The 25,254-nt window shown below is 33.4% G+C and overlaps 1 protein-coding gene across 3 annotated transcripts; it reads right to left on the reverse strand.

Moving 5' to 3' along the window:
• Positions 1–133: 133 nt before the first annotated feature.
• LOC124362349 (mediator of RNA polymerase II transcription subunit 30-like) lies at positions 134–24,179 on the reverse strand. 3 transcript variants are annotated; one of them, XM_046816780.1, is made up of 9 exons: positions 24,018–24,179; positions 21,405–21,490; positions 19,858–19,992; positions 18,879–19,084; positions 11,306–11,509; positions 10,400–10,564; positions 6,475–6,576; positions 3,959–4,084; positions 134–1,650 (listed from the first exon to the last, which is right to left on the reverse strand). In XM_046816780.1, the coding sequence occupies exons 3-8, from the start codon at positions 19,982–19,984 to the stop codon at positions 3,986–3,988; spliced, it is 903 nt and encodes a 300-aa protein (XP_046672736.1). In that variant the 5' UTR covers positions 19,985–19,992; positions 21,405–21,490; positions 24,018–24,179; the 3' UTR covers positions 134–1,650; positions 3,959–3,985. The 3 variants fall into 3 exon arrangements, with proteins under 3 accessions (XP_046672736.1, XP_046672735.1, XP_046672737.1); XM_046816779.1 differs by lacking the exon at positions 21,405–21,490 and having other exon boundaries at positions 24,018–24,178; XM_046816781.1 differs by lacking the exon at positions 24,018–24,179 and having other exon boundaries at positions 21,405–21,498.
• Positions 24,180–25,254: the final 1,075 nt, after the last annotated feature.

Genomic DNA, 25,254 nt, shown 5'->3' on the forward strand with positions numbered 1-25,254 from the left:
AACAAAAAACAATATTTTAAAACTGAGGCATTTTAAAACGTTTTTATTTTATGACTGTTTAAATTAGACATGTACAAAGATATATTTATATGTAAAATTTGTGTTTGACTAGAGGAATTGAAACAAAGTAAAATTCAATTGAAACATTTATTTTAATACATAACATAAAATTTAATCGTATTATATACAAAATATACAAACTAACATAATTGACAAAGATGCTATCCACAGTATACACTAACATACAGGTTTCACAACGTTACAATACATTACAACCGAGATTTGTACACCATGCGGTGAGATTGTGCACAATTCGCTCTGAGAGATAACTTATGACATCTTTATAACATAGTTATGATAGTCTTATGACATCAGTGGTTGACCAAGATGGCACCGGCGAGTAAGAGTGTTGTGGAGCTTGTCCAAAAAAGATTACAAGAAACAATAGTGGAATTATGTGTGAGGGAAAATGTGAGCATTGGTTCTATTTCGAGGACACAGGAAAATCATTAGCCTTTTCACTTTATATGGTCATTCATTTTCTAAAGGTGAAAAGGCTAATTTTTTTGTGTGACAAGTGTAGGCTGCAACCAGAGCAGAGTGAATATACTGTGAGTATGCCACCGCTACCTGTTTCGTTGCCAGTTTATAATTTCGATAATGAAAATAATGGACTTTTTTAGTGCATTAGTCATATAAAAGTGACTGATCAGATTCTTGATCTAACGAACAACTAACGTAATTTTTGCAACCAGAAATATTGAGAGCTGAAAATGCTAGGCTAGCCTCAGTTTTGAGTCACTATACCTAGGCTTATTGGTGATATTTTAACGAATGGCAGCAATCGTGCTTCTTATTCTCATGTTTTGAAGTTTGCTGAAAAGAATATTGACAATTCTGGTGCAGTGTTTTTAAAAACTAGTAACAATAACTCGTTGGCTGGTGAGGTTAGGCCGTATAATAATAGTGACTTGACTTCAGCAGTAGTTGATTCTGACGTCTTCGGTCAGTCTGCTAGACGTGACAGAATCAGTTCAGCCTTGCCAACCCCAAGTAATAAAATTTCAAGTAACAAAATGCCATTTAGGAATGATAAAACCAACAAAATCACAAAGGCTGTAAGATCCATTGACCAAAGGAGTAAAGCAATCTGATCTATTCTTCAGGTTACTACTTTGTTATTATGTGTTAGGTTAGTTATTTACCTGAAGAAGAGATCAGATTGCAGATCTCGAAACGTAGCGTTACTGATTTCTTTTTTAATCACTGAACGATGGAAAATGTCAGGAAAAATCCTGTTTCCTTCACCATTAGGTTGTAGGAATATTACTAATAAAAAGTTTTAAAATGTTATTTTAAGGTGGCTGAAGCAAAACTCCTTCTATTCTGTTGCAGAGATGTTATCTAGCAGTACTGACGATTTATTTTAATTTTTAATTTAGTCTTAAGAGTTTTGACTTGTATTTTTCACTGTACCTAATTTATTGATAGTATGTAATTTTTTTTGCTTAGGCATACATTAGGTAGCCTATTATGTGACATTTAGACAACTAAGAATTTTTCTATATATTGTTTGTGGGACGGCAATAAAAGCTTCTTGATTCTTGATCAGTTAACTATAAAATCTTCTCAGTCTTGTAGATATTCACCCTGAAAAAATTAAAACATTAATAATTTTTTATGAAGAACTCTGTTAAGAAAATCTTGTGTCTGCCTGACAGCTCAATATTTAAAAATATGCTTGAATTAAAATGTTAATTACAGTATTCGTGATTATTGTTTCACTGAATCACTAAAAATTATTTGAGGCACTCTACATCTCATTAAGACAATCTATGAGGATCTTTGAAAAGATCTATACTGTCTGAATGTTCCTATCTCTTATAGAAATAAAACTAGCTAGAATATTCAAATTTAGTATCTATGGCAGTGTACTGTAGAAAGACAACCAATAATTCTCAGACTCCTCTCGGTGATGACCCTGGAGGAGGCTGAGAAAGAGGAAATACAACCTTAGGTCATATAATACAACAATTTAACACGCTCACTGTTTCACATGCATAACATTTTGTCCATCTGTCATAAATCAATTTACACATTTCTAAATGTGCTGCACTTTCATGAATTGTAATGTATAACATACATTAAACTAAGAAAAAATAGATATTTCCTTATGGACGATTCCAATGGTACTTGACATGTGCTTATGCCAGCTATAAGTGTTCATTTTTAATTTTGTTTCATGATGTAAATCTTGTACATGAAATTATACCTAAATAATATACTAGAACAAATTATATATGGCTGCTAATTTAAACAAAAATTAATTTTTAACTTTTGCATAAAAATCATGGCTCATCTTAAAAAGTAAATATAACTACACACACATCAATATTATTTAAAGTTGGTGAATTTTCTAAGTTTGAGTACTGATTTTTTGCTAACCAACTGAATCAGTGCTAGTTGCTTCTAAGAAAATGTAGTGGCGTGTTTGTCAATGACCCCATTAAAAACTCAGAGTCAAAAATTCAACAAAATTATATGAATCTGAACCAAACTTATACAGAGACTTTTGGTTCGATTCAAGATGGCTATAAAGAAGAAACCATGTACTATTGAATGGTTTTAATCGGAAAAAAGAGATTCAAGGATAGACGCGAGGACGTTAAAGTAACGACCGTACGAAGAAGGCCTTAAACAAGCCGAACTCATGAAATCTGATGAAAATGATGAAACCTGGCTGTTTTTGATGAAATGACTGGAGATGAGTAAGAATATTGTAACATTTTAAATAAAGCTGTTAATGATGATGGAACCTGGATGTAAATGTATGGTAATTAAACAAAACAGCAAAATGCAGAGGGACACACCGCCTCTACTCATGAAAGCGTGCATGAGTAACTCACGTGTGAAATTATTTATTTTTTATGCCAAAGCAGTGATCCATAAAGAGTAGTTGAACAGATTGTTACAGAACAGTTTTATGCTGAAGTGCTTCACCGTTTAATAGTTGAGTCCACTGTGTCCACACAGAGATCATAGACGATGAGATTCCACGACAATGCATCCTTTCAAACATAACTTGCCGCCAGCAAAGTTTTGACCAATTACAATGTGGCCACACTGTTGCAGACATCCAATGGCCCAATCTTTAACTTTTTTTGTTCGTCTTAATTAAGACTAACATGAATTGAGAAGTGATTCTACTCGATTCCAGTACTCTACGCAGCTTTGAAAAGACTTTGGCAGTCTTCCACACAAAGATTCAGGGAGCCTATGCACAATTGAAAATCATCTGGCAGCAGAGTGTTGATAACCAAATGTCATGTTTTAAAGACATTTTTTTAGAATTGATTGTTCAGAGACAAGACTTGAAAATTATCAGTACACTCTATACAACCAGTCCCCTCCTTCCAAGGAGGTAATGATTCATTAAGAGAAAAAAGTTTAACTTTAAACCATAAACTGATGTACCAAGTTCCTAGTTTATCAATTCATCCATTTAAAAAGTTCTTACACCCTGGGAATTGAGAATTTCAGTAAATATTTTTTGAAAAATTTAAAGAGTTATTTGAGATTAGTTCATTTTACTCTCAACAATAGGCTTAAATTTTTTATGTTGATAAGATTATATTTCCCTGTAATGGATTCATGTAAATTCTTATTATTTCCTAACTTATCTTTATTGCTGTAAAATGTAACTGGCGCTGTGGAAGATTTTTCATTGTAGCAATTGCGTTGTTTCTTAAATTAATAAGTTTCAAACGAACTGAGCAGTCTAGTTTTACTTTATTGTGTTTAGCATCCCTCAAGTTTTGCTAAATGGCAAGATCCTATGTGCACATATTCTGTGGTCACTGAGACTTTGATTGCAACAGTTACAACTCTAAGAGCCACACACAAGGTGTCATAACTTTTTGCTTTTACAATCATATGAGTATTGATGATGGTAACTTACCCAAAATAAAAAAATAAAGAAAAATCCTCAAGATCTTCTCATTGCTAACATTGTGTTGATTTCAAATATTATCCTCCTCAGATGGTCAATTATTTCCTTAAGGTGTTTATTCTTCTGCACTACTTGCTGAAACCATTAACAATTACAATTAGATTTATATATGAAGGATTGCACAAAAGTAATAACTTCAAGAGTAATGTATGGTAATTATTATAAATACAGAATAAAATACCTTGTCTATTTATATATTCAATTCAACTCCAATATTTTTTTTTAATATGATCTAATGGTCTAACTAAAAAATAAATGGTAGGGAAGATTTTCCTCTACAATCGTTATGTCTTAAATGTTTCTAGGAAATATCCTACTTGTTTTTATCCTGCTTGTGGATGACAAAACTTTGGACTTTTACCTCAAGTAATATTTAAAAGGAAACTAAATTGAAATGCTGGTAAATGTGTTTACACGAGATTTGAAGAAGAAAAAATGGTAGAATTGTCATACAATTCCTGACAAATAATTTGTTAGTTCTATATCCTAATTTTGCATCAAGAGTAACGTGTATGATAATAACATTGCACAACATTATGGCTTGTTTTCTATTAATATATATATATATATAAAAACTTGTACTGTAAAATGTACTGGCTAATTCAAATGAATGTAGAAACCTTAAAAATTAAGTACCACACGAATATTTCTCATTTGGAAATTATGAACTATCAATTACTCAACTTTTGTTCTTCCACATAAAAAAGATAACAATAAATGATATGGTTATCAATTTGCTGCTTCAGAATCTTATTGCTGAAATCACGTTCAAACAATCAGTAGCACATTTACAATATATCTATCTATTTCTGGGGTTCTCTGTTGATTAATCAGGACGAAGATCAGGACAATAAAGCTGTTTCAATCTTATACAAAATATTCTTAGTGTATCATAGAAAGATAGTTGAATAGTTGTAACAATAGAGATGGATTGATCCAACTATCTCAAAATGTAACTAAACTTTGTTTCCTTTGTGAATCTACCATCAAATATTTTCTTGCAGATTGGCCATAAAATCTTCACAAAATATTAATGACAAAACTAAAGCCGAGTATGCTCAGGAAATATGTCAGATCAATCAATCAATATGTTCATCGATGAACATTGTTTGAATCAGAGAACAGAATAATGTTATCCTGTTGTTTAAGGATATCTCTAATAAGTATTTCATTATAGGTTGCACCATTATATAAAATGTTGGCAAAGAAAAAGATTAAGACATAAATAAAGTAGTTACATTGATCATCATAGTTTTAGGGTAATAAGGTATAAAGTAACATGCTGCTCTTGTTTATGGTTAAGATTGTTTTGCCCTTTAACGTTCATCTGCATATTTTACATAACAACATTTGGTAGTTATATATAATTTAAATTTTTATCGTCATCATTATTTGTTTTCTTTCTTCAAATAATAGTTTACTAGAATTATATTATGAATCACTAAACAATGGCACACTTGACAACAGCCAGATTAAAAACTAACAAGCATTCTCTTCAAAAGAAAAAATTCACAGCATTATTACTATGCAATAAGAAAAGTATGACAGTAGCAATAGTATACTTTTTTTAGTTCTTGTATACACCAAAACACACAGTATAAGCATGTAGGTATACATACTCAGTAAAATCACACTATGTATGTTAAACCATTACATTACAATATGACACAGTGATTCACAGAGAAAGACAACACAAAATACATATATATTGATAGTTTGAAACCTATCAAATACAATGATTCTGTTACATGATCAGAATGATGAAGTAAAATATTAAATATTATCGAAACATAAAATCATTAACATAAAAGATTTAGTATTAAAACTACTTTAAATACTTAGCCAATAAATACTAACGTACATAAATAATAATAATCAAGACAGATTAACACTAATAATATTATAAATAACCCTTTTTTGAAAATAATCTAACAAGTTGAATAAGATTCTAAGAGAGGAACAGTTATTATTAAGAGATTTGTTGATTAGTCTGTATGCATATACAGGAAAAATTGATAAGTTAATGAAGTGGAATCTCAGTCTATTAAAACTTTAATAATTTGAGTATGGTATTAGAAAAAATCCTTGAGCTTGGTCTTTACATTGAGCAGATGTCAATGAAGAGGTTGTTGAGGGTTAAAGTTAATTATAACAATTAATTAAAACTTATGAAAAAGTGTGATTATAATCTGTTATTCTCTACACTTATTTAACTTAAAGACATCTGGCCAAGATATTACAGTCATGCCTTACGACTAAGATTCGATACTAATTGTTTAAGAGTCTATTCTTTCCTAAAAGCTTAAAAAAATAACAGAGAAAATCAACAATGCCAAGAATGCCAATAGATACTGTATTTCATGCCTATGGATGATGCGCAGAATAAATTAAACAGTCTGAACCTTAGAGGTAAGGAGCACTATGAAAGGTCACAACTTTATGGCTGTTGAACTAATAATACTGACCTCCATGACTTCTTTGCTCTCATCGCAGCTGACTCGGTACTGTTCTGACATCTTGCGCTCTTCTGACTTCATGTCCCACTCTTCCTTCAGAGGAATCAAACTCTACAACACATCCGGCGTAACACTCAAAATTTAAAACGTTAACATCAATACAAGAGTGGATTACTCACAGATTTATTATTGTAGGGTTTTAGTAACAAGTTTTCTATAAAGTAAAACCCTATCAGCAGCTAATGTATCACCAGTGAGACTGCAGGTATGGTCAGGACACAAAACAGGTACGATTATTATCAGGGCATCATACAAAATATTTATGGGTAAATCACACATTAAACTCCTTATTATGAGCCCGCTGTAGTGGAACGACCTCAAGTTTTCCCCCATAAGAATAACGTTAAACCTCAAGCGTTATAAGAGAGGAATCATCCAAACATCATTTAGTTTGTCCTTAGTTTCAGTGTATTTAAGCGAGAAAGTACAAAAAAGTTTAACGATTTATTTATGAAAAACCAACAAAAATATTTTTAAATGGAAAAAAGCGTTTGAATGCCTATTAATTATATGGTAAAACTCCACTAAACCGAACTTTTCTTAACCAAAAACCTGGCTTAACCAAAACACTCGATTGAGTATGGAATATTTCTGCCAGATGCGCTCGCAAAGTGCGGTCGATTACCCGCCCGGCCAAATTGGCATGTCCATTCAACCAAAATTTCGAACAGGAAAATGATAAAAAGTGCGGAACAAGTTAATGAAGTGCTGTATTTTTGGTTCACTCAACAGAGAGATAAAGGTATACCACTGACCGGACCAGTTCTTCAAGAAAATGCTAAATTACTTGCTGAACTTTTAGAAGAAAATGGAAAGGATTTTGTTGCTAGCAACAGATGGTTGGATAAGTTCAAGAACCGTTACAGCATTCACCAGCTTAATTTATGTGGGAAAATATGTCCGCGGATTATAATGCTGTTGATTTTTTTTAAACCAATTTTGAAGTGATTGAGGGATACCCTAAGGACCATATATCTAATGCGGAAGAAAAAGGGTTGAATTTTAAAATGTTACCAAAAAAATTTTTAGTGTATGTTAAATTGTTGTTCATTGCCTGGTCATAAAATGCAAAAAGCAAAATTAAGTGTTGACGGCAGCGAATGCTTCACGGACATGTAGGCTACCTTTAATGTGCATTGGAAAAGCGGCAAAACCAAAAGCTCTTAAAAATATTGACACAATACCCTACCAGTCTATTACAGAGCTCAAAAAAGTGCATGAATGTCAGCGGAGCTGACTGTTCAGAATAGTCTCACAAACAGTTTGTTCCGAAAGTTAAGTGTTTTTTTTTTTAATGAAAGAGGGTTGCCAATGAAAGCCATTTTATTGATTGACAATGCCCCAACACACCCAAGCCAGCTAAGTGATAGTAGACCAGGTTATCATATCATCATTCAAGCGTCACTACAGGGGTTTCCTATTGAGACATGAAAGACAATGAAAATGGAAATAAGACATTACTAAATTCTGTCAACATGAAGCATATTGTTTACTGGTGTGCGCAATCGTGGGAAAATGTTAAAAGATCAATGCTACAGAGAGCTTGGAACAAACTGTACGATAGAATTGTATCGGGGAATGGCTGGGAAGAAGAAAACTACAAAAATTTAATCAACCTACTGCTGAAAAAGCCTGGCTTTGAAACCATTGACAACGGATTGAATCGGACGATGCGGAGATTGTTGAAATGGCGCAGGATCCTTCAGCAGCTAGTGTAACAGACAACGCAGATGCTGATTTGGAACCTGCACTTGTTCGAGTGACAGCTGAGGAAGCATTCAATGGATTTGTGGTTAGTTACTGTCTTATGGTTACAGTATTTTTATGTACAGTACTGTATACAGGATATTAAGGGCAGCAACAGTAGGCCTATATAAAAGGTGTTGTTTCAGGTTGCCCTTCGATTTGTGGATCAATCCTCTAATGCAACACCTGTTGATTTGTTGCTGCTTAAACGATGGAGAGACAAAGCGGCTCGTAAACGATGTGAAGGAAAAGTCCAGAAAAAATATTGGATTATTTTGCTAAACATTAGTCTATATAAATGTAAAAATTCATTTGTTTATAATTTATTGTAGAAAATTCAACTAATATTCAAATAAAAGCTTTAATGTGTTTTACTTGAAGAAATATATCTTAAAATACATACCATGGCTTAATTGAAATTTCGGCTTATCCGAAATGGTTCCGCCCCTATTATTTTGGATAAGAGGGGTTTTACTGTACCTTTAAAATAAGACACCTCCCATAATTCTAGGATTAAAAAATAAGGTTGTAAAAGTCCATGAGTTTTAGTTTTGTTCTTATGGGGCTACAATCAAGATGATCACCAGTGTAACCGACTCTTAAATCTAAAGATTGCTATTTATTCAATTCAGCCCCTACATGATTTTCAGTTTTTACATTAAAAAAAAAAGAAATAGCAAACAATACTTTTGGTATTATATAAATAAGCAGCATATTGGACTTTATGAAAGTGATAATTTATAAACACAGACATAGGGAAAGACATTTAGCACTTCATCAACAAATATATGGCTAGACATTGATCGGACTGACTGGAGTGCTGGAACAGGCATGGGTACACTACAACTTTTCTTTAAAAAGTATTTCAGTAAAAATATGGATTTTGCATAATGAAAAGCAATGAACAACATAAAGCAGATAACTTGGCATAGTTAAACATTAATTTGCATATGCGCATACAAAGAGTACAAATAGCATTCCAGTCATCAGTAACGCGTTATAAGGTGGTGAGGGGTTCGGGGTCCAGATAGCAGTTTCGTCCAAGCCCTAACAACGTGAGGCTCATACATGGCACAAAAGCTTTATTTAGTGTTGTCAATAAAAAAAAAAAAAAATGATTTGCTGGAGTGCTAAACAATACAAGCCTTGTTTCATCTGGAGAAAACCACTTCTGAGACGCTTTTATGGCTTAAAGGGTCTTACAAAACATAAAGCCCTGTCTAGGACTCAGGTTTTCCACTGGTTCAATGAGTTGAACGGTTAGGAGATCGTCCAAGACATGGAATAATCTAAATACCCTTCAGCTCCCTTTCATGTGATCAAAATATTAAAATATCCTGTATTCCGACTGTTGCTTGAGAGTAAGATTAATATTAAAATATGCAAGGCATCAGTTGATAAAAGTGTTTTACTTGAATATGAAGAAATATTTGTGAAACATTGGTACTAAATGTGTTAAGTAATGAACAAATACAATGACAAGTCGATGTTTTTCATGAGATGAGAATGACTCTGAAACCACAACAACAAGTTTGGAGTGGCACATCTGAACTCCCATGGCCATAATACCGAATTGAAACCATGATGATTTTTTATCAGGGTTTACAAAAAATCTGGACCTCCAGGAGGAAATTGTTCATGTTTTATACACAAATCCATCTCCATCTGCATAGATGCCATAAAATAGAAACAACTGTTTACTGTTCCACCATAATAATGCTTAGACCACACCACTATTGTTATGACCTAGCCTAGGTAGGGGTTACAATCTTGCCACAGCCACCATATAGTCTCGATGTATCCTGGAAGAGTTTTCTTGTTCTCAAAACTAAAGAAAACCCTGAAATGTTTCTGTTATCCAATGGGCTTCACATAGTCTTTAAAAGGGTTTATGGTAACAGGTTTCCAGGGAGTTTTATCTGATGAATAAATTCTTTTTATTAAATCCAATGTCATTCATTACATTACGTGCAAACCCAGTATGAAAGTTAATTTTTCTACCATCTTCAAACTTTAATTAGAACTCTCCAGTTTGGACCAAAAACGTCATGTCTGTAGAATAATTGCACTCAATTGAACATGTCTGATGGATTAAATTAAACATACACTACTTTACTCTTAAACTTACCTCAATGTGCATATATTCCATGCCTTGCAGTTGGCAGCTGTCGTTGCACTTCTCGTAGATTATCCTCAACCGCTTGAACAGCATCCTCACATGGCGGAGTTGTTCAGCAACCTTGACTTTCTTCTCATTGCTGGCATTGGCCCCTTGAGGTGTACCATTCGGAGGCTACAACAGAAAAACAACACATCAGTAAGCCTAACCTGTCAGTTGTGTTGTGTCATTCGGTTTTAATTATCTTAATGTTCAACAATGACATCTTGACGTTAAAACCTTCATAATACTCTTTTAACAAAAATTAGACTACCTAAATTAACCTTTTCTTATGATGAAATGTTTTGGTTATTTGAAATACTATGTTGGATCTATTTACAATATAACATCTCCAGGAGCCCACCTGAATAGTTTTCAAGGTCTGAAATATCTCGTTCGTCCTCGACACTATATCTTGGATAACTTCCTGTCCGAACTTGCAAAGTGATACTGTGTTAGATCTAGTTACAATATAAAATCTCCAGGAGCCCACCTGAATAGTTTTTAAAGGTCTGAAATGTCTCGTTCGTAATAGACACTATATCATGGATGACTTTCTGTCCGAACTTGCAGAGATACTGTGTTGGATCTAATTACAATATAACATTTCCAGGAGCTCACCTGAATAGTTTTCAAGGTCTGAAATATCTCGTTCGTCCTCGACACTATATCTTGGATGACTTCCAGTCCAAACTTGCAAAGTAATACTGTGTTGGAACTAGTTACAATATAAAATCTCCAGGAGCCCACCTGAATAGTTTTCAAGGTCTGCAATATCTCGTTCGTCCTCGACACAAAACTTGGATGACTTCCTGTCCGATCTTGCAGAGATACTGTGTTGGATCTAATTACAATATAAAATCTCCAGGAGCCTACCTGAATAGTTTTCAAGGTCTGAAATATCTCGCTTGTCCTCGATACTATATCTTGGATGACTTCCTGTCCGAACTTGCAAAGTGATACTGTGTTGAACTCCTTAGGCTGGGTGGCATTGGGTGGCGCAGCACCGGGTTGTTGTTGTATCCCACCAGGTGGCACCACCCCTGGGCCCCCCACCACAGGCGTTGTTGGTACTCCCACCTAGAACAATTAGCCTATTGTCATTTACAATTTCCTGTACATAGTTATAATTATTTTGTGCTTGATGATTACTAATAATTTAGTGAGCGGTGCTTAAAATAATGTAATAAAATATTACTTTTCACCAACTAATTCCACTAACTTTATTACCACTTGCCTAGCCTAGTTTGTAATTATTCTGCTAAATAATTACATAACACATATTAAGAATTGTACCGAACATTATTAAGTGCCGTTCTTAGCATATTGTTCGTATTGGTTTGTTATATACTGGAAAAAACCAAAATACTCTTTTACTTCAAAATATTTTCTTTGAATACTAAATTACCCTGTTTATGAATTCTTTGGTGAGAATAATTATATATAATAAATCATAAATTCTTTATTTTCTCAATTTGCAAAATACTTTAACAATTTCATACAATCATCAATGTATAAATAAATCAGACTCTTTTACAAAAAAACTTAGATAAATAAAATGTCCTTTTATTTATCTAAGTTTGATCCTTGCCAAGTCTGACCAAAAAGAAAAAGAAAAAAAACCAAAACTCGAAATACATACAAACTAAAAATTAATCTTAAAATACACAGAATAACAAAAAAATACTTAACAATTTAATGTTTTTTATTATTGAACAAAGTATGTACGTTGTGTTATACACACATACATATACACATACATACATATGCATGTACACTTACACCTATTCTCACATACAAGTCAATGAAATTTTTCAATTATATTTTAAATAGAAAAGCAAAATAAGAAAATTTAGGGCTCCTCCCAGGCACTTTGGCTAATAGAAGGTTCCTTTCATCTACATTTTACTTAGTTTAAACAGCGATCAGATAATTAAATTTGATTCTTGATATTTCTTTTTCATCGGCCAATGCTTAAATTTGTTTTCATGATTGCTTTCAAATAAAGAGGTTGTTGTAATTGGCAAGAAATAATTTTTCTTACGAACAAGCAGTGAATTTATGATAATTAATTGTAGTTAATATTATATCAAAGAGTATAAATAATTGACAAATACTAATAAATGATGAAATTACTTAATGTTGAATTTTAGTCAATGAATCAAGATTATACATACTTGATACTTGTTATCTGCAATCCCTGACCAGGTAGCTGGATTGATGGCATCAAAAATTTAGCCATGTACAAGAATTTTGTTAAAATTTTAGCTATTTACATTTATTTACACAGGCTGTGGTGCAAGATAGTGTCAAACTCGCTACTAAAAAAACTCTTCCAGTGGTGTAGAATGCTCTCCTCAGCAGCCAAGTCTTGACCTAGACCTGAAGACCCTCCAGCCCGTAGATGCCTTACTTATAGAGGCAGTACATTAAACATTTTCATAGCCAGTACAGGAAAAGAGTTCACCTTTTTTTTACTGAGCCTACCAGTAGGGTAAGGAAATGGTTGTCCCCTCCTCGTAAACTACGAAGGTGAATGTTGGCTCTGGTGGGGCAAACTGTGTTCGTTGCTCTTAACGTATAACAAGCTGTTGAGTATGTACTGGCTATAGACAGTCAAGATCCCCAGTCTGGCAAAAAGATGGGTTTACAATGGTCAAGGTACCCAGATAAAGATGATGCGCACAGCCTTCTTCTGTAACCGGAGCACTTGTAAGCAGCCAGGCGCATGGCCCCACATCAACAACCCGTAGCTTAGGTGACTATGGAAGAGTCCATGACAGATGGTGATAAGATGTTCCACCCACCGTAAGAAGGAGAGTCAGTTTATGCAGCAAAAATGTCACACGGGCCAACTTCATGTACACGGTCTTCAATATGTGCACTCCAAGACAGCTTTGGGTCAAGAGTGAAGCCCAAAAGTTTAGTTGTGTTTGTTCCCCAGCCAGTAGTTCGACTCCAAGGTGCACATCATCTCTTGAGTTTTGTCCGTATTCAGCTTTTAACCTATTTGCTGAGAACCAATCTTCAGCCCTCACAAAGTTGTTGGCAGCTTGGAGAGCAGCAGATTCAGGGAGTATCACCGCCAGATAGAATGGTTGTATCATCTGCAAATAACACTAAATAACCAAGCAAGCTGATATCGTTGATGAGGATCAAAAAACAGAATTGGCCCAATAATAGATCCTTGTGGAACACTGTGGGGCACTTGCAGTGGTTTGGAGTTGGCCCCCCTGACTAACATCACCTCCTTACGATTCTGCAGATAGGACTGTAGTAGCCGCAAGTAACTCCCTGTTGAACTCCATAGATCTCCAGAGTCAACAACCATTTTCTAAGTCTTGATATCAGTGAGATTGCTTTATATCATTAGCTAGTTTATTAAATATTCTTGGTGCTATAAAATTCAAAGTTTTTTGTAAAATAAGTGTTTATTTGGTTTGGTATTGGAAAGTGATTCGTTGATCTTAATTGTTGTTTATAATCTAACGAATTGTGTGGCATGTTACTACTTTTACAAAAAAATATTTTTATAACTTTATAAACAAATACCTAACTGGCAAAACTTTTAGTTTAACAAAACGTGGACGAGAAAATTCAATCTGTTTTTTATTTAAAATTAATCTGACTACATGTTTCTGTTGACAATATATTACGTTTAAGTAAGTGTCCCCAGTGCTCTGACCCAAAAGGTGATTCCATATTCAATTCGGCTCTGTATTAAAGCAAAATATAACATACGCAAAACCCTTTCATTGCATAAAGTTTTCAGGAAATAAAAGCATCTTAAGACATTATTGATTTTATTTTTCAGATTATTGACATGAACTTTCCAATTTACCCTCCCTGTCAACATGAATTCCTAAATACTTAATACTTTGAGGTTCTTTCCATTACCGCACACTTATTTGTCTTACATACTGTTTAAACACCAAGACAATCTGAACATTTATAATAATATTTGAGCATCAAAATAGATATCTTTGGACTATCCTTAAACTAAAATTGATATATTTTGTTTTTTCTTGCACTTAGCACCATGTGGTTCATACTAAACCACCACTGAAGTGCCTCCAGGTAATTTTCCATATCTGACTTAATATTATACCAATTTGAATTAGTGTAACATAGTGTTGTGTCATCAGCAAAAGAAGTTATATTTCCTCGAAACCTGCCATTACATAAATCATTTACATATATGATAAATAATATTGCGCCCAAGACAGATCCCAGAGGTACACCTTGCTTTATTGTTCCTGTATCACTTAAAACAGAATTTATCCTAACACACTGCCTCTTATCTTGCAGATAACTCTCAAACCAGTTTACAGGCAACACCTCGCACTCCACATTGATATAATTTTTCTACTAAAATTTTGAGATCAGCAGTATCAAAAGCTTTTTTTATATCAAGGAAAAGGCCATTAACACATTTCCCTTCATTCAAAGCATTCTCTGTATTCATTCCAGATCTGAAACCAAACTGGTTATTACTAAAAAAAATCTGTCATTTCCAAAAATTTTAAACAATTTCTGTTTCATTAGTTTCTCAAAGACCTTCGAGAAACATGAAAGTAAGGGAAATCGGACGATAATTGTGCTTTTTAAATCTAGACCCAATTTTGAAAAACTGGTATAACAACTGCATTTTTTTAAAAACTGTGTTGGAAAGAGTCCACTACCAAAACTTAAATTTAGTATGTATAACAGGGGACATCAAAGATTTTAGGAAAACATTTTTTTAGAAAGAATGAACTGATACCATCCGATCCAGGTGATGTGTTATTTTTTTTTTAAGATTTAATTACACTTGCCAATTCTTCAGGTAAAACTGGAATAGTAAAAATTGAATTTACCACATATTTATTCGGAAAACTGATTCTTGTAGTGCATTAAAGGACAATTGTTGAGGTTGAATTTTATATAAATCTAGATTACTGACTATATTTTAAAAATAGTCATTGAAACAGTTTTGCCACAGATAAGAAAATCAACAACAGGGTATGTCATTAATTTTTAGTGTTACTGCTTGATTAGAATGCCTAGTTTGACCTAGGTAATTCTTTCTGCAATTTGTTTCTTCTAAATTTTAAGTAATACTGCTTCAGTTTTTCATTATGTGAGTGTTTCTTAACTAGTTTAAAAATGTGATTTCTCCTCTTAATTTTTGAGCAAAAAAAAATCATTAAATCCATGGTTTTTTAGCCTCCAATATCTTATTTTCTGTAACCTCTACTTAATTTGCAACAATGATTCACATAATACATTTAAGAATTCATCAAACGCAATAGACGCATTCGTCTGGTTGTAGACATTCAGTCCAATCAGCGCCACTTAGCACCTTATCTAGCCTAGAATAATCAGTGTGATAGCAGGGGGAGCTGGAGAGGGAATCACAGACTCGCCTTCCCCCGACCTCTCCACCACAAACCTGAACAATCACATTCAACATTGAATGGTCCTACACATGATTTATACAAGTTTCAGGCTGTTCCGTAACTCGTGTCGGCTCCTGTGTATTAAGCATTCAAACCCATTTACAGCCATCAGATTTTTATAGTTATTTACAGAATCATTAAATATATCCAAGATATTAATTGTTTATATTGCCTATAAATAACACATTACTAATTTCTTTTATAAATATTGTATGAATCAACAAAATGAGTTCTCATTTCTTCTGTGAAAACATAACCTGATTAAAAAAATAATCTGTTATATTGCGAGTAAATGAAACTCTTCTTTACAAAACATAAATGACATCAATAAAACATCTGCTGATTTCACCGGCAATGGCTTACAGTTAACATTTTGAAAATTATTATTAATATAAATTCCTATACCTCCAGTTAGCTCTGTAGTCATCATTACATTTAGTTATTAGGTTGTAGACGTATTTTGTAAAAATCTCTTTCATTGGTGTTTATCCATATTTCAGACAAAATTATAATATCAGGAAAAGTGTAATTTGTACTCAACCTCAACAACGAAAGTATCAAACTTTTGTCTCAAATTTCTTATGTTTTGATGAATTACTAAATATTGATCAATCATTGAATATTAAAATATAACACTAACATGGTTTATTTTAAAATATTTTAAGGATGAATATGCATTTTAAAATGAGAAATACAATACTGATCAAGAAAACAAAAGAAATTAATACATAAACCACACTTAAATATTGGGTGATATTTCTTTAGTAAATTATAAATCTATTTAATAAATCTTTCTTTTTTTTTCATTAAATTAAATGTATTTAATCCTTGATTTAATTTTACGGAAAAGTAAAATTACAATTTACCTAGGTCAGCTTGACATATCACTGAATCACATCAGTTCCATCGCCTTTCCGTAGGAATATTTTTCTGCTATGATCCCAAAGATACTCGTATCCTTCTTCCCTCTTCGTCTGTCGCGCCGCCGCCGCTAAAGCCGCCTCCTTGTCGGTGTCAGGGCTTCGTTCACATACACTGCTTGGTCCATGGTCATGTTCATGTGCCTCGTCAACAGTTCTCTCTTAAATAAAACTCCTCCTTTGTCCATTCGCCACACAAACTTTACAATAATGCCCGGTGGAGTGTTGTTGGGTCCCACTTTGTTACCTAGTCAATGGCATGCGTCAATCATAGAGTCTGTGACAGTCAGGTCCAGGGCTTTTTTCCACTTCCTTGACAATGTAAACTACGTCCTCGTGCTGCTGCATCGGAATGCCGTGGATTTTCAACTGCGTTGGCTCGGAAATATTATTCCATATCCTCGACATGGTGTTCCAACTCAGCTACCTTTCGAGTTAACTTTTTTTTCTCCCTCCCATAGCTCAACAATTATTTTGAGTGATTTTTCAACTGATTCGTTTTTGCTCCTTTATAATTCTAATATTCTCCTCTACTTTTTGAGTTAGAAACTCATATGATTCATTGAAACTCTTTTCCTGCTGTTGCTGGCCTTTGGCTATTTCCTGTATTTTTTCTCATTATGTCCCTCAAGAGTCAGCTTACCTTCTTGTGCTTCAGAATCGAACCTTTAGGCTCTTCCTTCTCGTTACACTGCACGGCTGGCACCTCCAGACTAGGCCCTCAGAAGTTATACAATCCAAATCAGCCTTACTCATTTTTCAGACAAGTTCCAAGGAACTCCCCCCTTTGACAGTCACTACACACCAGTTTAGGCTGTTTAGAGGTTATAGATTTCACACAGATGTCACAGTGGCCATGATGACAATATATATATATATATATATATATATATTGGACAGTTTTTTAATGTGCGTATGTAAGTGTAGTGGGCGATGAGTTCAAGATGGCCGCACGTCGCTTGGGGGACGCTAACTTTTGGCGCTACAAATACTAGTCTCTCTCACACAATGGAAACACAATGTCTTATTTTCCAACACCAAATAAAGTTTATTTTATCCATAGTCTGATGAAAATTCCGGCTCCGCAAGGACAAAAATTATGTAGGATCCGCCCGGAGGACCACCAAAATTTATGATAAAATTTTTTTGTTATTAGTAAAAAACTATATAATGTGTAAATTTGATTAATTATTATGAATAAATATGAAAACCAAACAATATATTTTATATATAACAAATAAAAGAGAAAAAAACCAAACAAATCACCAAATAAGATAATAAAATAACTACAAACAAATAATAACAAATAACTCTGTATAGATATTAGTTTGAGCTATTAAAAGTTAATGACAACAGCTATAGTATTTATAAGCCCGCTTTACATATAATTTAATATACAAATACACACACACATTCTGAGAATAGTGGTTGGGTCCTGGAGGTCGTGATTGGCAAACGTGCAATAATCTCCTGGAAATTCTGACATGAGATTTTTTTCAATTTAAAAAAATGCAGATTTCTAAGTTTAAAATATTTTGGCTCACAAATCATACATGGAATAATCAAATTTGATAGCACAAAATAATGAATAAAAAATAAAGCAATTTTATATGGATACATACAAAGCATTGCTGAAAATTGCACAAGTTTCCCTTTAAATTCCTTTAACCTGGTGAAATAAGACATCTTGACTTGACTTTATTTTAACTCTTTGACCCCTAAGTAACACCAGCACTTTATGTGCAATCATCTTGTTAGTGTTCCTTTGGCACACCATCGTGTCCTGATGTAACGATGAGCTAAACCATATAGATTTAACATTCTATGGAATATTGAAGTGAGTCAAGAAAGTCATTCTTAGTATAGTTTGTTTTTTGTACAATCATAATCAATCTGCAATGATTTGATGTTTTGCAGCTTTCACTAGTTGTTAGTTATTTACAACATCTGAACTGTTTTTTTATAAAGATATACTTGAATATCTGTATAAAATAAATTTTTGTTCAGTGCTTCTAAAACTGTATTTGATTTGTTCTTGAGATGTCAAAACTTACAACATAAAACAAAACAAACATTTTAGCAGCTATTGACCTGAGGAGGCTGTTGTTGGGGCTGTTGTTGCTGCTGCTGTTGCTGTTGTTGCTGCTGCATCTGTTGTTGTTGTTGGAGCTGGAGCTGTTGCTGTTGCAGCATCTGTTGGGCAACCTGCTGTGGATTCTGCGGCTGCATTCCCACTCCAACCCCTCCTTGCATTCCGTACCCAACTCCCTGGGGATTCACCATTCCCGGCATTGGACCTGCCATCAGTTGATAATACAGAGTATTCTACCAAATCATACACAACAAGAATAGCATCTTAAAATTCAAGTATAAACGGGTAGTGCAAGTTTTAGGTGCTAATAATAAGACCTCCTTGCATACTCTAATAAGAAGGACTCAAATTTCATTTCTGTGACAACTACACAAATTGAAATGTACAGTTATGCAGGAGTGTTCATTTTTTTATTATAAGGTACTAAGGACACATTTAAATTTTAAAATCTGTTGAGTTGTACATTCTGAGAGTGTTCGTAAGCAAAAATTGGGCCACTGTCTAATGAGATCCCATGGATGGTGGTGGTAGAGGGGGTTGTAGGTTATCCTTAGCCTCAGCTACAATCTACACCATGGATAAAGGGGAAAACTAAGGTTGTTGCCCAAGAGTTTTTCTCCAGATTAGTCTTACTAATATCAATTAGTACAGGAGGAACCTTCCTCATAGAGTTACGGCTTTATTTATCCTCCCACCCCTCTCCATGAACTTAACACCTCAATATAACTGCCTACTTTACTCAATATTCACCAGTTCATATATGTTTATTACCCTTATAACCAGCAAATACTAGTGATATAGATATTAAAATTAATACTAATGATATAGATATTAAAATTACTCTACGTTTCTCAGGTCTGGTATGCTTTACTCTAAAAGACACAACATAAGATGTAAAATTGTACTACCTCAGAAACTAGTAATAACCAGCAATGCAATGAGAACACACGTTTAATTATAGCAGCTGTTTGAGCTTACCTGGCTGCTGTGTTGGGGGCATCAACCCTGGTATTTGGCCTCCCGGACCTCCTACAAATGGGTTTCTCATGGCTGCTTGCTGAGCATTGGTAAAACTTGATGGAAATCCATGAGGTGGACCTGACATGATTTAATCTGTAAATAAGAATGAAAGTCAATAGGTATACAAATTGTGGCAAATTACTTACTTTCAATGTCACTTTTGTTCAATGACGGTTTTTATTAACTACTATTTTCTTTGACACTAACCAAAATTGCAACAATTAACCTTGAGGAGTAATAATAATGATTATGAATTGAATAAGTTTTCATGTATCTTAGACCAACTCATAATCTATCTTTACATTCTAAATTGTTAAAAAAAAAAAAAAAAACCAAAGGGTTGTAACTCAATATAAAAGTAAAGCCCAGGTGTGTCAGGAAAATCTTGTGATGATTATAATACCACTTCAAAAAAACATATTAGGATTTTTTAAATATTACTTATTACTTAAAATGTTACTTTTTACACATCGCTTTTGAAGTCTTGACAATTATTGTATAAACTTCCAATTCTTTTACTATTGTAATAAATAACAAAATGATGAATACTGTTGTCAAAAAATACTAAATAACTTTTAAAAGTTGCGTACCTTAACAACATTAACCAAAGCCAATAAAGTATTCCTATATACTATCTGTATTACACAATATATGTAGGTACAAATTATAGACAGTCATAGTGTGAATTTAACATTTTATTATTTCATTAATTGATTCAATATTCACAAAGGCCAGATCACATGTATTTGGAGGGATGTTTTTCTTTTTCTAAGAACGAAGACACCATCGAATGTCCAGGGACATTTGTGATCAGTACTTTCCCATAACAAATCAATCTAACGTCATCTGAGCATATAAAAGTATCTTCAGAAATCCTCTAGTGTGGGCTCTGATGTTCAGGGCCATCCCGCACTTCTGGCAGAAAACTCAAGACATTTCTCCATATATTATCTTAAAACCAAGATTATCACTTGAGTGCATCAACACCTTTGTGATTCAGCAAACCAAATTTTTAATTACAAATACTTCAGTTATCGAATAAAAAAACATTCTAACTAAATTTATTTACATTTTAACTGTTACCAGTGGTTTTGTTTTATTTAAAGTTTAATGTTTAAAATTAAATTAAAGAAAGTAAAATCATTTGTGTTGTATTGCAATAAAAGTAATGGCTGCAAGTAGGAAATAATCTTACTTCCAGTACATTTGCCATTTTATTCGGTGATCCAATTTATTTACCATAAATGTTTCCTTACAAACAGTAATTTAGAAAGTGGCATAACGAAGTCTGAAATAATATTTATTTTATCAAAAAGAGAAAGAAAAAAATTTGTCACTTTAGTGGAAGAAACGTTCTATCAATTATAATTGAATAATACTATTCCCTCATAGTGTACTCCTTTGAGTGTACAAAACAAATTTTTGATGTATTTTATAACCTGTTCCTATATACTATTTGTTATAGGCTATATAAGTAGGTAAATACATATGTATATTTTCCCAACCTTAAAAAAAATAAAGTTGGACGATCTGGGACAGGAAAGTACTGACTGGAAATGCCTGTGGCCATCAGTGTCGGCTTCAGCGCCACCTGCACTTCTAGCAAATTATTAAAACATCCCTCAAGATACTACCCAAATTCAAGCTCAGATAACTCTAACTTTGGTGCTACTAGTAGCATATTAATGATAAGCTAATCCAAACCATCTTATATTGCGTAATGACATTCCATAACATAATATTTCCATTCATTGCATGAAATCGCCTCGGCTGTTACTGGTTACCGAGTAGCCTAATTAGTACCAGAAAGTCAAATGAGAACGCCATATCATTCAGCACAGCTGTTACTGAAATAACAGTATTGCTGGTAAAATGTTATCCCCGTATAGGGTTACCACTGAATAACTTGTCACTTGTCATTGACACAAATACTGACCATCTGATATACATTTTTTATTTATGTCACAAGGTGTTGGACACATTAATCCTTCAAAATAGTAAAATTAAGTAAATTTTACACTGTTTCATTTGTAACATTTTATACACAGTCTGTGTGTAGTCAAGAATAGTTACCACACATCTTCTAGAAAAATGTTCTAGGTTTCTATCCCTTCTATGTATAGACCCAATACGCGTCATTAGTCTTATTTGCACAATTTTTAAAGAAGAAGAATAGGCTAATTAAAAATGTTCTGCTTTACTTAAAAATTCTTTAAAAGAAAGCTGTTCGATAGGTTTCAGCACTCACCATTCATTATAAACAAAGAGAATATTAGAAAATGTATGCTATGTTTAGTGGGCAGTGGCACTGGCCTTACAAGCTATGGACGTATTATATCTTGGCCAGTACAGCTGGACATGGGAGCTGAGAACATTACGGCAAAACTTAATCTGCACTTCCGACAATGGCAGCGTCCAGTAGAGCTGGCCATACGAGCTCCAAGGATAAATTATAAATACTGACTTCTAGTGCATAGGGTTAAGTTTGGTACAACTAGTAACATATGTATGGTAACCTAATTATATAGTCTGTAACAAATAGTAGATAGGGACAAAGTGGCCTCATTCTCATTGAAACCGCTTCCCAATTGTCATAATAACATTTAATTTTTACTTTTAAGTTAAATAAAGTCTGTTATATGTAATAATGTCGTTTTTCTGGTCCCTGATTAGAAAAACTTCTAAAGATTATGGCCTCTGGATAATATTAAAGTACCATAATTGAGATAGGCCTAGCCTACAATGCAAACAATGATAAGATGCTCATTGTCCACATGCTGCACTTCTTATCCCATGCAATCTAAATTCTGAGCTCACAGATCTATCTTGGTTTATAGAAACTATGTTGAGAAATCCGGTATTTATTTACATTAGCGTGACCATGGAAAATGGACTTTATTTTCATGGGTTGGGCATTTATAGCCAAGTATTATTATCACAGGTGCATATGAACTGGGGGGAAAGTATATTATTGTATTATATTGATGCCTTTCGGACATAATTGCGTTAAGGAGCAGGGGCATCACGTGATCTGGGATTCGACTTTTGCAAGCTCGAGTTAATTTTTTTTCTAAAAGAGCAAGCAGTGCGCAGCGGGCAGGCATCATTGACAGGATTAACGTATTAGTCAGCATCAAAAGGTGTGCCATTAACCACTAAGGTGTGCCATTACCACTACTGAACTAGGAGGTTAAGAATAGACGCGGAGGAACAACAGTAGTTCAAAATGGCATCCCTTCTTTATTTGAGAAGGCGCGGAGTAATACCAAACTGTCAAATATAGATAGTGTTGCCAGAGGTACGATAATTATCGTAAGATACACGATGGGTAGTTATTATCGTACCATGAAAGATGTTTGACAAATTTATACAAGTAACAAACCAAAAGTTAATTATAACATAATTTATTATACGAACATAACATACTTTTTCATTAAATGTGTTTGGTAAGTTACGATTATTTTATATGAAAGTACGATAATTTCTGGTTGTTGGTATGATAATCGGTTTTTTAAAATCTGGCTATAAGGAGTTTGAGCAGAAAACTGTTTTTGACTTAGGAAACTGTCAAAAACAGAGTTTTCAGAGGATTTAAAAAAATCGTAGCTCCTTTGATTTTTGTTGCTGACAAATTTTTTCTTCATTATTGTTTTCAGGAAAAATTGTAGTTTTCAGGAAAAAAATATGAACATACCTTTCCATGGTCACGTTAATGTAAATTAATACCAGAAATCCTATTTGTTTCCCTCAAAAGTGCCACAATGATGGCCATGCATTTCTGAACAGTACTTCTCATGTTCAGATCAAATTGGACGATTAGGCAGTGTGAGTACCCACAGTCTTCTGGCCATCAGTGCAGGCTTCTCAGGTGCCATCCTGCACTTCTGGCAGTAATCCTTCCCTTGAGATAGTACCTAAATTCAAGCTCAGACTATGTAAGCATATTAACCTCAAAGGTATTTTATGTTCATTTTTGTGTTCATTGTAAAATTATAACACTAAATATAAATCAAGATCTATCAATCATAACCTTTTAAAAGTACTACATTTTTATTTTTGAAAAAGAATTGGACATATCTTAATCTATACCTATTTAAACAAAACAAAATGAGGTTTACCTGTAAATAACAAAGATTCACTCGATACAACTCCAGAACAACCGAGATAGTAAATGGATTTGGATTGAATTGTATATTGTATTTAACAGAACTCTCCGAAATCATATGACAACAAACATAATAACAAAGCGGTCAAAAGAAAACAAGACAATCATCCATTGCTACCAGTGTTGCCACAAACAACTGTAACGTAACCCACGCAAAACATAAAACTACCCACAATTATGTGCAAACCGTCTATGTAAAATAATAAATTGCCATACTAAGTTTAAAATATGTCAAACTAAATAAAAAAAGTTTACAGACCTCTATTTTTTTATTACTAAACAGTATATGAGAATATAAAATAATATTGCATCCAATGCTAAAATCTGTTGCCACTTGCCGAAACATTAAAGTGGCAAGTAAAATAAACTGTGATTCTAAAATATTGCAGAAAAGTATTTAAATGTAATATTAATTCACAATAAAAATACTCAAATTACATTTATCAAAATAAAATCATTATTTAAAGACTAAAATTATTTTTAATGGATTCTTTACATATTACCATACCGAACAGAACTAATTTTCCCGAAAAATGTCTGATGTAGAATCGCCATACGCATGTAAGGTCTTTTAAAATCAAAGATTGTATTCAAAACAAAAGTGTTAACACGTTAAATACTAGTTTGATTTTTTTTATAAAACAGAGTAACAATTAAGTTTCTTATACAAATGGAAACATATATTGCTAAAAATAGTCATGAACGTAAAATGTTACTTACACATCACGAAATAAAACAGATCAAAATTAAAATAACTACTACTGAATCCATCATTGTAATCGCCCTTATCCATATTTCTTTTTTCTTGTTGTCGTATTTAATCCTATGATGGGGTTTTTTAACAATACATAGAATCAGATGTCAAAATTGCTCTATTAGTTTCAGTTATTACGAAATAGCAGTAAGTTTCCACATAAACGAATATTTTCATATATATATGTATAACTAATGTTAATATTTCTCATATTTTCAATAGGAGTTCTTAATTCTGACTTTTGTATTGGATACACTCGAATTCCTTACAGGATGAGTTGGGAAAAGCACGCTCTTTAAACATGTTCCATCAGATTAAAGAGGGGGTTATAAAGGAATCTTATAGTTCAAGCTAAACTTACTGAGCGCCCCCAAGTTCCGCTAGTAGGACCTGATTACCCCTATACCTTCAAAGAGATCCAAGCGGTTTTGCCCAA

Source organism: Homalodisca vitripennis, chromosome 5, assembly GCF_021130785.1.
Source record: "Homalodisca vitripennis isolate AUS2020 chromosome 5, UT_GWSS_2.1, whole genome shotgun sequence".
NCBI lineage: Eukaryota > Metazoa > Arthropoda > Insecta > Hemiptera > Cicadellidae > Homalodisca > Homalodisca vitripennis.